Source organism: Schistocerca gregaria, chromosome 6, assembly GCF_023897955.1.
Source record: "Schistocerca gregaria isolate iqSchGreg1 chromosome 6, iqSchGreg1.2, whole genome shotgun sequence".
Taxonomy (NCBI): domain Eukaryota; kingdom Metazoa; phylum Arthropoda; class Insecta; order Orthoptera; family Acrididae; genus Schistocerca; species Schistocerca gregaria.
In genome coordinates, this window is record NC_064925.1 from 348,492,824 (window position 1) to 348,512,705 (window position 19,882).

Consider the following 19,882-nt stretch of genomic DNA (forward strand, 5'->3'; position numbering starts at 1 on the left):
TTGTAATTCTGTCAGAGACAGCAAAGGACTTGGAAGAGCAGTTGAACGGAATGGACAGTGTCTTGAAAGGAGGGTATAAGATGAACATCAACAAAAGCAAAACGAGGATGTAGTTGCGGGTGATGCTGAGGGAATAGATAAGGAAATGAGACACTTAAGGTAGTAAAAGAGTTTTGCTATTTGGGGAGCAAAATAACTGATGATGGTCGAAGTAGAGAGGGTATAAAATGTAGACTGGCAATGGCAAGGAAAGCATTTCTGAAGAAGAGAAATATGTTAACATCAAATATTGATTTAAGTGTCAGGAGGTCGTTTCTGAAAGTATTTGTATGGAGTGTAGCCATGTACGGAAGTGAAACATTGACGATAAATAGCTTAGACAAGAAGAGAATAGAAGCTTTCGAAATGTGGTGCTACAGTAGAACGTTGAAGATTAGATGGGTAGATCACATAACTAATGAGGAGGTGTTGAATAGAATTGGGGAGAAGAGGAGTTTCTGGCACAACTTGACAAGAAGAAGGGATCGGTTTGTAGGACATGTTCTGAGACATCAAGTGATCACCAATTTGGTATTGGAGGGCAGCGTGGAGGGTAAAAATCGTATAGGGAGACCAAGAGGTGAATACACTAAGCAGATTCAGAAGGATGTATGCTGCAGTAGGTACTGGGAGATGAAGAAGCTTGCACAGGATAGAGTAGCATGGAGAGATGCATCAAACCAGTCTCAGGACTGAAGACCACAACAACAACAACAACAACAACATACAAATTACTAGGTGATTTGAAAAGGTTGTAATTACCATTGTTGCCAAGTATAAATCTATGATATTAATGTATCATCTTTTCATAGAGGGACATCATCAGATGTCCAGATCGTGATATTGCTGAATCCTGTCAAGGAAGTATAGCTTAAGAGTTCCCATTGCCTGTGTGAAATGTTTCTTACCTATATTAGCAATGGTGCAGGAAGCAAGTTCAGTAAGTGTTATCCTTGGCAAGACTCTTCAGCCAATGCACAACCAATCCTTTGACCTGTGTGTGTTGATTTAGGTATCCCCTAGTATTTGTATGGCATTGTGGCGTGGCCTTGTGTTAGAAAATGATCCATTGTGATTCATCATCTTCTGACATAAACACTGTTATTAATCACTGTTCCTATGTCTTGTGATAGCTCTCTTATGAGAAAAAATCATTATCAAATGCAAGCCTTTTAGTAATTCCAAACGCGATGCTTACGTTTAATCTTGTCAGTTTTGATCAAATGGCAAACTGAGATTTGTTGTTCACCACATCTGTATATATCCTTGTTACCTCTTCAGTAGTGACTGGAAAATTTGTGTAGAGCCTGAAATTGTGGGCTGACTCTGATACTTACGTTTGGAAACACTGGAGGGGCAGAAACTTTTCAAGTAGTGTACCAGCTGGATATTCAGTTAGACTTATCCTGATGACAGGTCCTTCCACATTTGCAAATTGTTCATATAAACCTTGGCTTGACACTGCAGCAGCACAATATCCAATTGCTGTCTGAATGTAGGTTGAGCAGTGGCAACAATGTACTTTTTCACATTTATAATTAAATGGCATATCCAGTGAATACGTCAGTCGAAACTTCAAACTTTCATCTTTGAATGTTCGTAAAATTAGAGATTTATATTGAGTGTTGAGGAAAATACAGCCTGTTTGTCCAGTAATTTGCAACCACCTTTTATCCTAAGTATTCCAGATATACACTCCATGGCATTAGCATTTTGAGTGTGAAGTTCTTAATAATGTTTCATTATAAATTAAATGTATTCAGGGCCTAATTAAGACCGATGTATGTTATTATTGTTACATGTTCATGTAACATTATTTTGTATTGGTGTTTTTGTTCTCTTTGTATTTTGTTGCAGATTAGTTTCTTTTTAAAAATATTTTGTAATATGATCTTTGTTTCTTATGAATGATTATGTTACCTCCATTTGTCTGAAATTGTGGCTCTAACTTTCCAGAGAGTGAACTGATATGGCAGACTGTTCTCGCAGAACGATTACGGCGGAAGTGCGTAAATTCTGTGGCAGCCTATTGCAGCAAAGCTGCAGTACGCTCCAAACGTGCCCTCAGTCCAGACAGGGATAAAGAAGTTTTAACAACTGTAACAATCCCCGCCCCAGGGCAGAATGGTGCGCGGACACTGACGCCTGCTGCTGCTGTACTGATACAGGATGGCGTCAAGAGGTGGGCGGCTACAGCAGCAGTAGTTCAGTCCCAGCCTCTAACATTACCTCTACCAACACCTTTGCGACCTGAGTGCCCTGATTCACCTTTGTCCATAGAGGAAGAATGTCCTCGCTGGAATGGAGTGGAAGAGATCTTTGAAGCATACCATAGATATGCTGCAGGTTAGTTGGTTCACTGTGATATCTCTCTCTCTCTCTCTCTCTCTCTCTCTCTCTCTCTCTCTCTCTCTCTCTCTCTCTCTCTCTTACACACACACACACTGAATTGCTTCCTTGACACCTACACTATTTACAAAGTTAATTTACAGAATGATAGCTGTCAAAGGAAATTTGATATTATCATATAATTACAAGCTGATACCTTGTGTGTCTCATAATACAGCACTTGCTATGAGATTTTGGAAGCAGCTTCATGTGGTGTGCTATGTGGTTTACAACTGAATATGCCATTCCACAGAGTTCAACAAGAGTGTAGGTTTGAAAATTTCTGATTGATTTATTTGTAGATGCTATCATTACTGTGCAATGTTGCTGGGTGCTTGCAGTCTCCAAAGGCTGTTTGGCATTGGAGACATCTTTTGCATTTGTCAGTGGATACCAGAAGTTTTGGTTCCTGCCACATACACTTACCATACACTATTAAATTGCTGCCACCAGCTTGTGTTGCTGATACCCTGCAGAGTGGATCCATAGACGGAAGCAGTTGATGCCTGTCGTCACCATCAACTGAAATAAAGTCAGTAACTCAATAAACAATTTTTTCTCTCCATTGGCAATCCACCTATTTCTCATTTTTTGCCACGAGAGTTATTTTTGCAGAGGGACCTAAATGAACTACTGATGGAGCAACAAGTAGAAGCCATTCACTTGCATGTATGAGACTGACCAGTGTTGTGTTATGTGGCCAACTGCTCCATAGTGATATGTCTGTGGCAGCATGCCTGTTCAAAGATATGGCACTTGCTTTGGCTGTTGACCTTTCACAATTCCTCAGAGTTGTGACACTGGTTCATTTCTCTGTGTTGATACAAGTCTCAATAAACTTGTCTCCTCTCAGCATGCCTGCAATCCCATTCACGGAATTGAATATGTTGCTTAAAGCAGTTTGCGGTGCCTAAGTTTTGTAGAGCTCATTGAGTGCCTTTCACCAAGTGCGAGCAAGTTAAAGCAGAGTTAGATAGGTTCCAAAGTGTGAGTGTTACATCCCCAGCATCGTCATGTCGGTGGGTTACATCCGTGGTCATAGTTAATGGATCACTTTGCATTTGTAGAGATTTTAAATGTACTGTTAATGCATAAGCAAATGTCACTTGGTATCCACTTCCTTGGCCAGAAGAATTGTTGGCTAAATAGGCTAGTGAGCATTATTTTTCAGAAATTGATTTTGTTGACAACTACTTTCAGTTGCCAGGAGAAGATCAGACCCAATAGTTTTTAGTGTTTAATATGCCATTCAGCACATATCATGCAGCAGCTTGCTATTTGGGGTAGTAAATGCTCACAATATTTCAGAGATACATTGAGCAACTTATTCAAGTTATCCTCAACTGTGTTAATTATCTAGATGACTTTTCAGTTACTGGGGCTATGTGGGAGCAGCACCTGTGCAACCTACAGACATTGTTTGACCAGCTCCAAGCCTATGGTCTGTTGTTGGCACCTAAAGAAATGTAGCTTCTTTTAGCCAAGTGTTGAGTACCTGAGACATGCATAATGTAAAAATGAGTTCACACCCACCCAGGATTATGTGGATGCAATAACTAACTTACCGGCTTCTAAGAACCACAAAGAACTAAAATTGTTCCTCTGCAAGGTAAACTATTACTCCATGTTTATTACCAGTGTGGCCCACATTTCCCATCTGTTCAATCAGTTGTGTAAAAAAAATGTTAAATTTGTGTGGTCAGACGTGTGCCAGAAGGCTTTAATGCAACTTTAAAAAAAAAGAGTGCCTTCGGTTGGCTCCTTGTTTTGCAGTTTTGCAACATTCCATCCTGGCATGTGTTGAACACATGCCACTGTTGCCCTGGATAGTAGCATTGATACTGTGCTGTCCCACAAATACACCAATGGCACAGAATAGTCTGTTACGTTTGCATAAAAAACATTGAAGGTGGTGCAGAGGAATTACATGTAAGTAGAAAAAGAAGCATTGGTTATCACAAATGGTGTGTGGAAGTTTCAGATGTCTCTCTATAGAACTATGTTTTACCTGATTACCAATCACAAGCCCCTTATTGCATTCTTTGGGTCCCTTTTATAACTTCTCAATGAAACAGTGCAGTGGCTGCATTGGTGGGTGTTGTTCTTAAGTAACTACACCCAGGGGATCCATTATTGGCCCACCACATAGGTCTCCAATGCTGACACACTTTCCCGCTTGCCGTGCGGCTCAGATGCCAGATGTGATGTGCATGAGATACTGTGTTTTGCTTTAGTTTCATATGAGCTACACAGCCTTGATGAATGTGTGTTTACAGCGCATAAAGTAGCAGCAGAAATGGGCTGTTATTCACTTCTCCACATAGTGTTGTTTGCTGTGTGGCAGGAATGGTTGGAGTACTTGCTTAAAAGACACTGATCCGGAATGGCACACCTATTTTTCCATAAAACAGCACCCGCATAGCATCACTGGGGGGGGGGATCATTTTGTTAGCTATGGATGATGCTAGTTGCTGGGTGATAGTTCCGCCTGTGCTCTGTCTCCGCATATTGAAGCTCCTCCACATCGCACATTGGGGAATATGTAGAATGAAAGTACTGTGTCATGTGTATTGGCTCAGGGTTGATGCCACCTTGAACACACCACCTAGAACCGCCATGCCGGTGACCCTCAACTGGTTGGCCCCAGCACATCATTTGAACCCTTGGCCACACAATGACTGTCTCTGGCAAAGAGTGCATGTTGATTATTTTGCCAGCCTCTTCCAGGGAAGGGGGACAAATGCGATTGCTAGTTGTTAGTGCCCTCATTAACTTTCCATAAGTGGCACAGACGACTTCAGCTGCTGTGGCAACTCCTATCTGTGCCCCGTGTATCATGTTTGGAGTATAAAGAGCACCTTCCACCTGGTTCTGGCATGTTCCCTCAGTTCATGCCATCTGTGTTTCAGGGTTGTGTCAGCACAATGGCATTGAGCACATGAACAATGCCCCTCTCCATCCCATGTCAAATTCAGAAGCTGCATAGATGGTCAGGACATGAAGATGAAGATGCGCAAAATACTGATGACAGTTGACTCCGGGGACATATCACTAGCTTCCTTGCCACCTACTGTCCACCCTTTTAAGTGGATGTAACTCAGCTGACATTTTACATTGATGCGAACCCCACGCCCTGTTTAACCTCGCGCACTCATCTCGGTGGGCACACTTCCCACACAGGCACAGCAATATTATCATGTGGCTCCCACATCTCAGCTCGTGATTTTCGCCTGAACCTGGATGACCCAAGTGTCAGTGGAAATGGGGGGGGGGGGGGGGGACGACAGATGTTTGAGGTTGTGACCAGCCAAGAACAGCTGGTTCAGCATCAGAATCAGCTCTGTCTGTGTGATGTACTCCGAGCCTCTCTTTTACTGGTACAACCTCCACCTGTGTGTTAGGCTTCAAAAGTTAAGTCGACAATAACCAGCAATGGGAACAGATGGAGGTGAAATCAGTTCTACTTCCTATGGTGCTTCCAGCTCCTGTCCCCGCCACTGATAATCTTCTTCTCTCTCCTTCTGTAAAGGTTGAGCATTTCCAAACTAAAGGGTCGGTCCAAGGTGGCCAAACTGTTGGTCCCATCTGCTCCATGTCCTGCAGGCAGCCGAAGCTGTGTCCCAGACCCCAACAATCAACCAGGACGCCCCCAAACAGCACTGCCTTCCAACCCAGATGATCACGTTAAGAACCTACCATGGGAACCACTAGTGGTGATTCCTGCATCTCCTCATCCTGCCCGAATGATGTGCTACAACTGCTGCCTGGCATTCATGTGCTGCTAAGTACCACAGCCCAATGGGTTTGGTTATCAATTCACTTTGTGAACTATACTGTCATTGACCACAGGAAACACCTGTTCATTCTGCTGGTCTCTGTGTTACCACCAGTGCAAATGATCATAAACTGTGTTCTACCTACACAGAGTAGGATAGACAAGACTGTGACTGCCCCTGCAACATCTTATGTGCCAGATTGTGGCGTAGTTTCAATAGAGGGTACACACCAATCCAGATAGCTGGGCATGTTAAAGTGTCACTTCCAGGATGGAGGCACCTGCTGGCCCCAGTTTAAATCTGCTCACAGGTTGACGATGAGAGCTGTCGTTTTGGGCAGTCTAGATGTTGTTTTTAAGCGGTTTCCCATATTGCACTAGGTAAATACCAGAATAGTACTCATGTCTCGCCTCAAGATGCTGACAGATGGGGTACACTGATTCCATCTTGGGGGAGTGAGTAGTGGACTGGGGACCTTGGATGTTTAGTCTCCCTAAAACCCATAATTACTAGCAGCAGAGGGTGTTCATAAAAACAAGTGCCCTACTTGGTAGCAATGCTGTGCCAGCTATTTGGTTTCCTTAGTAATGTCGAGTGTACTACAACCGAATCTAATGTCTACAAAATATCAGTCACTGAAGAAGCAATACTGTGTAACAGATAACTATGACTGTCAAATTTACAAGTCAGAAATGAGGTATAATTGGGAAAATCCAATTATGTGCTAGTAACACATGTTCATCCATGATCCATGCCCCCTCCCCCCCCCCCCCCCCCCCACACACACACACACACAAAAGGGGGGGGGGAGAAGTAGTAGTAGAGGAGGAGGAGGAGGTTGGGTTGGGTTAGGTTAGGTTAGGTTAGGTTAGGGTAGGGTAGGGTAGGGTAGGGTAGGTTAGGTATTGTCTTGTTGTACATGCTTCCCTTATTTCTCATTGAAGTGCAGCTATGGAGTTTAAGTGAAATGATTAAAAAAAACATCATTATAGAGCAGCTTAAGAGATATCTAGAGAGGAGGGTGTGTGGGGAGGGGTCAAACTCCCTCTCCTCACTTCCTTTCTCCCTTCACACACTCCATCCAATGCAACTCTCCATCCCAGTCAAGCTGCAGTGCTGGTATATTGCAGCTGCCTGGCACAATGTAGTTATGCAGCTGTACGTTGCATATCCAGAATTCAGTATCTGTATTTATGTTGCATAATTAGCTGTGTGTGGGGCTGTTATCTTACAGCAAAGAAATGTTTATGTCAGTATCGAATTGTTCAGGCCAGGACACTTCCCTTATCAGTATAGTGCTATTTTTTTACTTTCACATAATAGTCGTACCAGTCACATGATACATGCAAAAACATGTATTCATACTGTACTAAATTTTATAGCTTTAGAGTGACACAGCATTAACTACTGTATATTGAGGATGGGGGTGTTTCTATGATACATGATTTTTAATATATGGTAACAATGTTATGAGGTCTGTCATTATTCTGTACAGAACTTATAATCAAAAGGTTATCTAATTTAAACCTACTCATTTTTTCTCTGTGTTGTTGGATATGAATGGTGTGCGGTAATGTAACCATGAGTTCTGAGAGTCAGCTAGAAAATTGGTAGACATTTATTTTCTTTAAACAGTGTCTGTACATATCTGTGTTTCAGAACGAGCAGAGGAAAGGCGTGTTCTTCAAGAACAATGTACAAGACAGTACCGGTTATTGACTGAACGGCGCCGTGAATTGGATGCTCTCGATCGGAGACGGCGAGATTTAGAAGCTAGAAAGAGACTGCAAGATTGTGAGCGGCAACAAATTCAGGAAGCCATTGATAACCTGTATGCCTGCCTGCATCGTCTACGGTAGCACACCGCAGCCAGGAGCCAGATGCGACCCCGGTCACGCCCACGCCCAAGGCCGAGGCCGCCTCCTCAGTTGTCTGGTTCCTGTGCACCTTCTGCTCTGTGTGTGTGAGAAACTAGTTCTGCCATTCATGCTAATTCCCTTTGTAAAGGGCACTTGGCATCATTGGCCCATCTCTATGGTGTTGTCGTTGTTTGCTTGTCATTGAGCCTAAAGATTTGTTAAACTTGATAAAAGTTTATACTGAAGAAGCACAGCATTATGCGCACAGTTCTGTCCCAGCTGATCTAAAGATTATGTGTAGTGTCAAATTACACTAGAAAAACAAAAAGTGATAAGTGGGACTCATTGCTTGCTGTAGATGTGTATGGAGAGCTGTTTCAGCAGACTCCGTTGTGCCATTGCGTTTTGTTATTAGGTCATATTTTTCATTTCTACAAATTCTCCAGGCTGTTTTTTCATTGTTCTTACTGTTGTGTGCAACACTTACTGCTAGTGTAAAATACAAAATGTCCCCGTTCAGTTGTTGATGTTTGAGATGTTTCAGTATTGTTTTTACATAGTGCTTACAAGAAATATGGTGTGTTGCATGGTACAGTCTTTTAGTGAAATAGTTGTTATTTGTGCTCTCATGCTGTTGTGTGTTGAATCTGTGGAAATGCAATATTTGTGTTGGCACTTCTATGTCTTGGTACTTTGGACTGAATATTTGGTGACAAAGGAAATTATCAATTTCCCTTTAGATTATAACTGTTCTTTTGTGAACACTGCAAAAATATTGAGAGAGTGGGGTACCAGGGTAAACTGTTGTGATCAAAAGCTTCCTTAAATCTAAAAACTAACTTTAATTTCATTTTAATGCAAGAAATTTTTTATAAGTTTAAAAAAACATCTCTTTGTTGTAATTTCAACAATTATGAAAAATAGATTGCTACTCACTGTAAAGATGACACATTGAGTTGTAGACAGACACAACAAAAAGACTGTTACATAATTGTTGATATTCCAACCTGGACTTTCATTGTTGTAATGGTTACTTGGACATTACTTCATATTCATGTATACAAACACAAACATATAAGCTGTTAAAAGTACATCTCATTAGTGCAGAATAGATATTCATTATTTTTGTTTGTTATTTTCCCCTGCTATCTTGAAAGGACTGCTGTTACTGCTCAACCTTCCACATTAATAAACTGTGTGTCTAAAATACAAATCTCCCCCCCCCCCCCCCCCAAAAAAAAAACCATTAAGTTTTTTCACTTCATTCATTAGTGTATGTTTTTTAGATCATTATCTTCCTGTTACCTAAGGTCTTCCGTGAATAGACAATTATTTGTTTCTGTAATGTATGTAAATCACAGTGGCAGAGGTGTTTTAGCAGCTAATGCATAATCATTTGGATTCATATATATGTCCTCTCCCTCTCCTCATATACTTTGCAGATGAGCAGAATAATGCCCTCTTTTGCTGGGCAGCAAGTGGAAGGAAAGGGGGGAGAATGATGAAAGAGAAGTGTGAGACATTTGAAATAAACAAGTGCTATGGAACCCAGTTAATGACTGAAATCTGTGCACATTCACTGTAGCTACATGTTGCGTTTCTTTCATCATCTTTGATTCTTATGCCATTATCAGCTGCTACTTTAACAAAATTCCTTCCCATTCGAGAAAAAGGCAAGTATTAAACTGTCTGCCTCTCAACAAGCATTGATGATGTCGTTGTCATGTTACTGTGTCACAAAACAGTATAAATATCTCTTACTTTCCTCTTGCTGTGCGAGTAACTTGAGGTTTGTGAACACACTAATGTGATTCAGATTTATGTGTTCAGTCATGAGGCTTTGCAACTACTTTCTTAAAAACTCTTCAATTCAGGAATCTTTAGTTGAAGGTCTCTGAATTGTTGAAAGGTACATTCCACTTTGTAATTAATGTGTGAGTATGGCAGCTACAAAAGTTACCTCAGTTTCACAAACACCACCGTTTGCCAGTAATGAGTGTTGTTCAAGATTCCATATAATGATGTATAGCTAGTCTGTGTCTATAGAATCTGCTCGTTGTTACTCCATTAGCTACAGCCGCTGCCAGATAATGTTTAGTGCTTTAATATTTTGGCTAAATTTTTGTGACCTGCCTAATCATGATTACAATAACAGTTTTCTACTTCTACATGCATTTATCCTTCTGCAGTGGTTTCTTCATTGTGCAAGCCAACTTCAGTAAGATAAATGTGTTAGAGTGTGGAACTGATTAACATAAAGATGGTAAGATTGCTAACTCATTTTATGAGGAGTTGTAGAACTGGAGTGTGTGTGTTTTGAGTTTTAATCTTTATTTCAGTAAGCAGTCTACATTATATAGTCATGTTTTAGGATTTTAATTTCAGTAGTGTACTTCTTTTGAAGTGGCTGTGTTGTGGATGTTCCTTAATATTTTTTTCAGTAGATATATTTGTTAGAGGAATAATAATTATGCATTCATTTGCTCATAATGAGCTGAGACTGAATTGCAGGCATTATCTTTCAGTTGTAGTTCTCAGAATATATAAATGTCGTGTAAGTTTTGTTTTTGATGTTTGAATGATGTGATGGTTTCATTGTGTCTGTACTATCTGTGTAATATAAGCTAAAGAGTCTTTTTATCTGTGAGAGACAACTTGAAAAATAAATAATGTGGCTTTAGTTTTATATATAACTGTGAGCCTTTTACTGGAAACAGATGCTTTGTTACCTGACATGCAAACAGTAAATGGAATATTTTCTGTCTTGTTCCTATAAAGCTTTATTTGTATGTAAATTCCTCCATTGCTGCTACCTGTGCACATTACCATTAGCTATTATTTCATTTGGTGTGCGACAGTTGAGCATGCAACATCATAAATTACTTTGATAAACATGAATAAAAATTGTTTGTACCTAGTTCCACTTCATTTATTTAGTGTCATAACTGAACATGATAACATAACTGTAAGACATTCCAAAAGCTGTGGCATTCCATTTGTAAATCTGTTGCAATCTTGTGCAATTGTTGATGTTTGTGTGGATGCAGATCAGTGCCCTGATTAGACTTGCACCTGCATTATTAAAGTATGGCAACATCAGGCTCCTTAACCAGTTTGCATTTAAACAACAAAGTTTGAGAATGTGGATGTTGATTGAGTGAGTTAGTATCTTTATATACAGAGTAAAACATTTTATCAGTGCCTCCAGTGGTGAATTTTTAATTTGTTAAGACCCAAAAATCAATGATGTATATATGTATGGTTTTTATTTTCTACATTATTTAATGATATTGTAGAAGGCATATTTTATCTGCTGTTTCTCTCTTTCCTGTAATAGTATTTTATTGGAGAAAATAAGGTTGATATGATAGTCCTTTTATGTCTTATTGTATATATATACATATTATATATATATATATATTAATGCAAAGCTGTATGTATAGAATATTTGTAACATGAAAACTGAAATAATTATTATCTTTGTAATATTTATACTTTTACCTAGTAAATATTGACCATGAAATGTGTTCCATATATGAGGCAGGAATGGATCTCCTTTCCTCAAAGAATGATTGAATAAAAAAAAAGAGAATTGTCTAGAGGTGCTGTATAATTGTGTTTTGGTTTTAATTTTCTTTCTGTGACCTGTTGATCTGTTGAATTTAAGAGAATAATTATATTATTAAAAATGAGACATTATATACAAATGCCTGTGAAGAGCTGATCACAATCATTTTTGAGGCTGCAACTGTCATTCACTACATGTCAGGAATTTTTGAGAGGGAGTGTCAATCATTTCTCTGACAGTGTCAGTGTTGTAGTCACAAAGGGAGACAGAAATTTTGTGTCTTACCTTACAATTACTGATTTACTTGCTAAAAGTTCATTCATGGTTTCTGTACATTAGTTAAAATGAAAGTACTGCACATAACAGTTCCACATGTTGACTACCTTACTGCAGTGCAGGTTGTTTTCTTAACACATTAAATGTATTACAGTGCTTCTAGAGTATCTGATGTGATAGATAAGCATTGCCCAGTAAACATTACTGAAAAATTTATGTCAAATGTAAACAATCATGAATAGTATTTAAAGCCTTCCTAGCTTTAATTGTTCAGCATAAACATTTGCTCTGAGTTAATTTAACCAGTAACTGCACTCTGCTACATAGGTTACAGTTAGGTTAAACGCATATTCTTTTATGCACTTGTCACTCACTGGCTGCTATTTTATTGATTTTTAACCTGTGGTTATGTGGTAAATTTTGCTTGGACTGTGTCGTCATCATTATCCCCCACTCCCTGCTCTGCAGCCTGTGTATTATATAATTGAAGCACAGAATGAGAAAGTAGAAATGACAGAATACTGTGACACATAGAAACATAATATTTATGAGGGCTGCACTTGTTCAAACTATTTCCTCACATTTAGTAATGCTGACAGTGCTATAAAAAGGTTAGATTACTCTAAGTAGTGCAGATATTGAGTCGCAGACAGGCACAAGAAAAAGACTGCTAAACACGTGAGCTTTCAGCTGGAAGGCTATAATATTGTCATTATTTCATCCTAGAAATTATAATGCTCATATGCTACACAGTGTGTTTCTGAATGTAAAACCTTCCACCAAAAAGATATGCCAGGTGCAACATATGTGGTGCATTTGTAAATGTAATATCAGCACCAACTTCTAGCTCAGCTGGAGACAACCTACTTACCTCTTGCCTTGTAAAGATCACCCATTTCCTTCTCCTCCAGCTGCTGACTCTAATATGCATACAATAAACAGTGGCATAATTGGAAAGTCTTAACGCTTATAAAAATGAGAATTGCAAAATAATAGGATGCCACTTGATTTTCTTTTATTCACAGAATCACAAAAACAAGAAGCCAATTCCAAGAGCTAGTCTACTAATAATGTTCACAGCAATGTTTCTGGCTGCTAATCATTATTTCCTTTAGCACTGTAAAAAGTCATGGACAATACTTCACACAATCTTAAGATCAGCAAGAGATCCCACTTGGACATCTTCTGACCCAACTGTTCAACAAATTGTTCCGTCTTTATGTGAAATGACACTTTGTCATCTAGGCCTACACTTTCTGTAACATCACAACAAAATATAGGTTTCAATTATTTTAGTGTCAGATACTTTATGTATTTGAAAATGGATAGTTATGTAAAGGTAAACACTGAATTTTGCTGCTCAAAAAAGTGATATATCACTGGTTAAAGTGATGACGATTCACCAGATGTTTGGCAAAAGCCTGTCACTAGTATGAAATAGGGACTTCTGCTGTATGACGATCACAAGCCTTTGCAAGAAATCTAACAAGAGAAAAAAATTCCTTTAATGTATAGAACAACTCTGCAATGGGCGCCTATGCCGTACATGAATCAGTTCAATGATGACAACCTTGTGGAAACAAACTGATATGGAAAAGAAAAACACATTTGTCACTGGGAAGACGCTACCAGTGACACAACAGATGTGTGTTTATCACTGTTATATTGCCTCAAATTGTTGTAAAGAAGTCTGGAATTTATGACTATAGAGAGTGCTTCATTTTTATGACAGTTTTGCGAACAGTAAGTACTATGAACCATCTGCAGTGAAAACTAAACTTCCGTAGTCTGGAACATCTCAACTACAAATTCACAAGCTTGTGACTACCAAATTGACCATGATGATTTAGTAGTGTTTGATGGTTCACAAAGGAAGATTTGATTGGCCACATTATCTTCGAGTAAAGAAAGCAAGGTACTGAGTCGGGAAAATCATAGTTTGCGAGTACCGTCATCTTAGTAATGAAGAAGGGATGAGTGGAAGAATGTGAGAAATGTCCAATAATCAGCCTTAGAGTATACTTGCAAAATACTTTACAAAATAACATGCAAAATTACATGTATGAAAAATTCAAGAGCTACCAGATAGAAAACACATTCCCTTAAGAAAGATACCAAAAAAGCAATTCTCACAGTGCAGTTAATAAGGGAAACATGGACTACAAAGTAATCTGACTACCTCTGTGGGAGCCATCACCACCAGAGTGAAGTGCATGCAATGCAAGACGGCTTTTATTACCTGGAACAGACCAATTTGACTGTTCCTTTCACGCCTAAGATTGCTAATAAAGTTTAAAGCAGTCCTGATGGATGGTAATGATTCAGATACGACAAATGAGTGGTCAGGGTACATATACCTTCAACATATTGGTGGTCTTACAGAAGCTATTTGATGACTTTACATGGACGTTGCTGGTCAAAATCCTGATAAGAAAGAGAATGAAATACCAAGACAAATGAGTGATGTACAATGTTCACAAAACCAAATAAGAGTAATAGGCAAGTGTGTATTAGGGACAGTTGAAGCTTATTGCTACTCATGTTGTACATATGTTTCACAGAAACAGTGAAGGAAGTAAATAAAAATTCAGATTGGGAATAAAAATGTAAGGAGGACAAGGGGTGATGACACAAGCCTGTGACCTACATCAAATAACACAAAGAAAACCTGTCAAATAGAATGTGTAACACACTTAACACAATATCTAGCTTAAAAATAAACAAAACAAAACTGATGAGTCTGGGCAAAGAGAATTGCGCTTTCCCAAATATCACAATTTTAAAAAATCTTGACAGCAGAAAGAAAGAAAAATTTCTCCTATCTAGTGAACTTTTTCAGAATATGCTCAAAACAAAAGATTATTATTATTATTATTTGCTGATGATTTGTTTAGCCCTGTTAGAGAGCAGTGTATAAAGTAAATTAAAGGTTGAAGCACAGTGATTTTCACTTTGCTCCAGCACTTCCATTTTCCCCACTCTTATTGGCTGGTTATAATGGATGACGGGGTTGAAATAATTTCAACCCTATCTAATCTGCTATTCTTTTGAAGTACCTTGTCTAGGTGTCAAGTCTGAGTGTACACTGTGCTTATATAGTTACTTGCTTCCATATAGTTTAAACCGTTTGCAATCGGCAAGCAAAACTCAATAGTATACAGTAGTATTTGAGAACTATTCATTTTGGATCCATAAAATTGCAAGGAAAATAAGGCATTACGGTATGTAGGATATAAACTCCAACCCTGAACATTACACAATGTGCAGTGAGCTGACAAAAATATTACTGGTACATGAGAGGCGTTAATACAAGCATATAAAAAAATATATGGTAATGGCATTCGTGAATGTGAGTGAAGTACCATGCTTTTTAGTTACCTATTTCTCCTATTTGGAGTTAAAAGATCATTCAGAAAATATTGCATGGGCCACAAAGAGTGTGTCAGACAAAGTAACTTCATAAGAACATCACAAGCATAACACTTCACACAAGCAATAAATAACATCTTTAAGTTGTGCTTATAAAGACCCGTTAGAGCTTCATAATAATTTAGTTTACAAAAAAGAACTTGCTTTGAAAGTGAAGATTCAGATAACGCAGAAATTTCCAAGTGTCTAATAAAAATGCTGTGCTGAAATTTACACACTGCTGAATTCTGGACTATAAAATGTTTTTGAGCCGTGTGGGGTAGCCGTGCAGTTTGAGGAGTCTAGTCACGGTTCGCGTGCCTTACCCCATTGGAGGTTTGAGTCCTCCCTAGGGCATGGATGTGTGTGTCGTCCTTAGCATAAATTAGTATAAGTTAGATTAAGTACTGTGTAAGCTTGGGGACCGATGACCTCAGCAGTTTGGTCCCATAAGACCTTATCACTAATTTCAATGTTTTTGACTTTTTGAAGGCACTTCTAAGAATATACAAAACAAAGTACTGCAATGTATGCTGGAAGTTAGTATAGAAAGAATTGCACAGAAAATTCAATCTGTAGAATTTATATCCATTATGGCTGATGAAACTAGTGAATCACTAAATATGTTACAACCTGTGGCAGGGATAATGTATTGCAATACAGAAGGACACCTTGCTGATATGTCCTAGGGACTTTTCTAATCGTAATAGGCAAAATGTCAGTGCTGTTGTCAAGTGTATACCATCTGAACTGGATAAAATTTTGAAAGCTAGCAATCTAAAGTGAAAAAAGTAGATTTTAATGCATATTTTATTTAATCAACAAAAAGATACAAAACCGTAGATATTCTGCCTGCTATTAGTGTGTTGTTCTCACTATCCATGTAGAAAGTTTAGATTCATATGTGTTGCATAGATGGTTTCCCAATAGTGATCAGTTACATGGAATTTCAAATCTAGAACTTCTGACATTGTGTATATTAAACAACGAGCACTAAAGGAATTCATTGAAAGCAAAGCAATGGTTGTGGTTAGCACTGCTGCAGTGGTTGGCATTTGAAACAATGTAATGTCGGACAATATGGAACAAACAGATGTACTTATTAATATCAACTTACACATGATGGTCAAAACAAAACTGGCTGAAAATACTTGTAAGGATGATGCAGAATTGATGCTTGTTAATGAACAGGAGAACTTCCCATCACAGAAAATGCTGGAATACATGATTCTGGTGCACCAATTGGTTCCTGCCACATACCTGCACATGTGCATCTCCCACATGCCCGAAGTACTTCTTTGTGCCATTACGTTTGACTGAGTGAAAGGAGCAGATGCATTTTGTGACCAGTGGAATGCAACAAAAAGGGTTGCTAAGGATAAAATACCACGTGTTCATGATGTTGAATGACCTGTGACGCACATTCATGGAAGACACGTGCTGAGCTGTTTTGCCACAAGTTTCTCTGGAAGTGTTTTGGGAAGAGCTCCAGCAAAATTTGCATTGTAAAAATTAGAGGCAAAATGGGATGAAATGTGTTCTTCAGTGAATAAAAACTGTAACTATCTGAAAAAGAGTTCCAGCATCAAAGAGATCGTCACCCTCGAAAAGGGATCTATGAGTGTCCTTACAGATCTACTGTGGATGAGTCCAAGTGTCTGTATGAACTTTAACGTGTTGACTTCAGCTGCTGGTTTCTGGATGAAGAGGAATCAGGACTTTGGATCCTTAGTTTTTCATTTCTTCAGGCTGTTAAGGTATGTGATTTCACAGAAAATGTGCTATTATGTATCAGCAAATCCCCATTGGTACTATGACAATCCGTTGCATAATATCAAAATTGGTATTCGGTGTACAATGTCTGGTGTTCACATTGTAACATGATTCTTTCACTAAACTGTTAATGCTAACTGATATGTCCAGAGCCTGTTTAATCTCTACGTGAGTCAACTCACAGAAGAAGAGCAATTGTATGGATACTTTTGTTACGATGGAGCAAATGCACACACCACCTGGACAACCCTGTCATGAATGCATGAGATGTCGATGAGGAGGGTATAAGAGGCAGCATAACCTCCTGTTTGATCTCTGTCCCTGTGATTTTTACATTGGGACTTGCTGAAAGGTCAGCTCAGGTGTACTCAAATAATCCTCAAACACTGTGAAAGAGCTGCAGCAGAACACTGAAAACACTATTGGTGCTCTCACTCAGGCAGAGCTGCTATGTGTGTTTCACAGTTTGATAAACTGAGCATATTGTTTCATCGCCTTCAACAGTGGCCATTTTCATTATCTTCTGTTATGGGCATTAACAAGCGTCAACTGCACAACAGTCTTCTTGTAAACGTTTTTCAGGCCATTTTTATTTTGTCCACTCTGTATAATGACACTCACTTCCTTAATAAAGTTACACATATTACACTGTTTCAGGCCATAATGATATGAGTTGTATTTAAGGGCAAAATCTTCATAAATTATTAAAAGTTATCATGATTATAAATATATGTCATATTTGCTTACCTACAGAAACATTTGCATCAGGATTATACAGTTTCTAAAGAATTTGTCTTGACGCTAATTTGTCATTTGCTTTTAAATCAGCAATGCCATTGAACTGTAACAAACTGGAGAGGCAACGTAACCATTTCAGTGATTGGGTTATGGCAGGGAAAGGCTTCTGTTTCCCTTTCTGGACCTCATAAACTGTTTGTTGACTCACCATACACTTTATATGCACGAGCCAGTAATAACGGGCCAATGTAAGGTTCAAGTGTAATTTGATCCGATTCTTCCCAGTTTTCTCCATAAACATTCTGACCATCAATATGAGTCATTTCCACTACAATACTATCAATATTATCATTCATAAGGGCTTGAAAACATTGCATACTTACACTGGATGTAGCATATTTTGGGAGTCAGTTTTATAGCTTCTTCATTACATTATATTCCAGTTTGTGAAAAAGTTCTAAGGTCAGCCTGATATTTTTGCCTTTTGACTAAACTACTTGCACATTGCCATGGTGAAGTGTTTTCTGATTCAGATGCAGGATGAATGCTGTTGTCATTGGTGTGATTTTGTTATGTAGATATATTCTTCTCACTGTCAGATGCATCTATGAACGCTTCCAAATGTTCGCCATATTGAAACCATGATCGCCAAACAGAAATTACCACGTTAGATACACGAACTGTAAGTGCACTAAACAGTTGATGAAAAAGTAATATTAGCAATAATGCTTTGATAATTTGAACACAATAAGCGACCTGCTTTGCTGTGTAACTTCTCACATTACACCCGTAAGGAAACAAAGACCTGCATTGTTATAAAAAATATGCATATGCCTGAGACATGTAGAAATAAAACGTTACTACTGGTAACTGCAGGTGTTACAGGGTGACAATTATTGAACTATATGAAATAAAATCATCATAACTTCCGAACGGTTTGCATTAGAATGTTCAAACTGCATGTTTGGCATGGTGGAAATTAGTATATGCTGTATGGTTTGGTTTAGCGACAAAGACCACTTTCTCTTGCATCGGTTCATCAATAAGCAAAATTGGCACATTTGGGGAACTGAGAATCCGCATTTCATGATAGAGAAGTCTCTTCACCCTCAATGGATGACTGTGTGGTGTGCAATGTCCAATCGCGGAATGATCAGTGCCATATTACTTGATAGCATGGTGACTATCAAACAATACACAATGGTTTTGGAACATTTCATCCCCATTATCCAAAGTGACCCTAATTTCAACAAGCTGTGGTTCATGCAAGACGGAGCTCGAGACCCATTGAAGCAGGAGAGTGTTTAATATCCTGGCAGAGCACTTTGGGAACTGCATTCTGGTTCTGTGGTACCCAGAGGCCCCTGGCACGGGCCTCGATTGGTCACATGTTCTCCGGATCTCAACACATGAGACTCTTTTTCGTTGGGCTATATTAAAGACAAAAATAGTCCCAAAACTGTTGCTGAGCTGAAACTGGCATCGATGTTGCGACACTTCAGCAGGTCATGCAGAATTTCCCTATTCGTCTGCTTCACATTATCACCAAGGTTGGGAGGTATATTGAACATGTCATAACCTAAATCCGAATATCTGAAGAGAGGTTTACATGTTGAATGAAATGTGTGTACGCCATAGTTTGTAATTAATTTATGTCTTTTTTCATATAGTTCGATAATTGTCATGCTGTATGAATGTTTAAAACACCAGGGTCATACAGAACTAAGTGGTACAAGTGTAGCAAATTAAGCCATAACAAGTGGTAGAAACCTATTTTTTATTTGATTTTTAAAATATTTAGAATGTATAAAAAAACTAAGTCATTAAGTTTCGAGCGCTAGCGTTTAAATAAAATCGTCATGGAAGAACAAACTCCTTTCCGGGTCATAATGACCCGAAATTATCAGAAGGTTAATGATAATTAACTTGGTGATTTTTATTTCCCTAACTGTTTGCTATTTTGCGACTGTTATCTGACATCAAATTGTAGCTCCACGCTGCTGAAGCTATACAGTCGCCTGTCTGAATTTGAGTTAGCGGTCATTGTATAAAATGTT

The 19,882-nt window shown here is 38.7% G+C and overlaps 1 protein-coding gene across 2 annotated transcripts in view; it reads left to right on the forward strand.

Moving 5' to 3' along the window:
• The window catches only part of LOC126279117 (protein piccolo), a 593,503-nt gene extending 581,828 nt beyond the window's left edge, over positions 1 to 11,675 (forward strand). For both annotated transcript variants that reach the window (XM_049979596.1, XM_049979597.1), the window contains exons 18-19: positions 1,996 to 2,385; positions 7,863 to 11,675. In XM_049979596.1, coding sequence (XP_049835553.1) covers positions 1,996 to 2,385; positions 7,863 to 8,062 — 590 coding nt within the window. In that variant the 3' untranslated portion in view covers positions 8,063 to 11,675. The remainder of the gene's footprint in view (positions 1 to 1,995; positions 2,386 to 7,862) is intronic.
• The last annotated feature ends 8,207 nt before the right edge of the window (positions 11,676 to 19,882 follow it).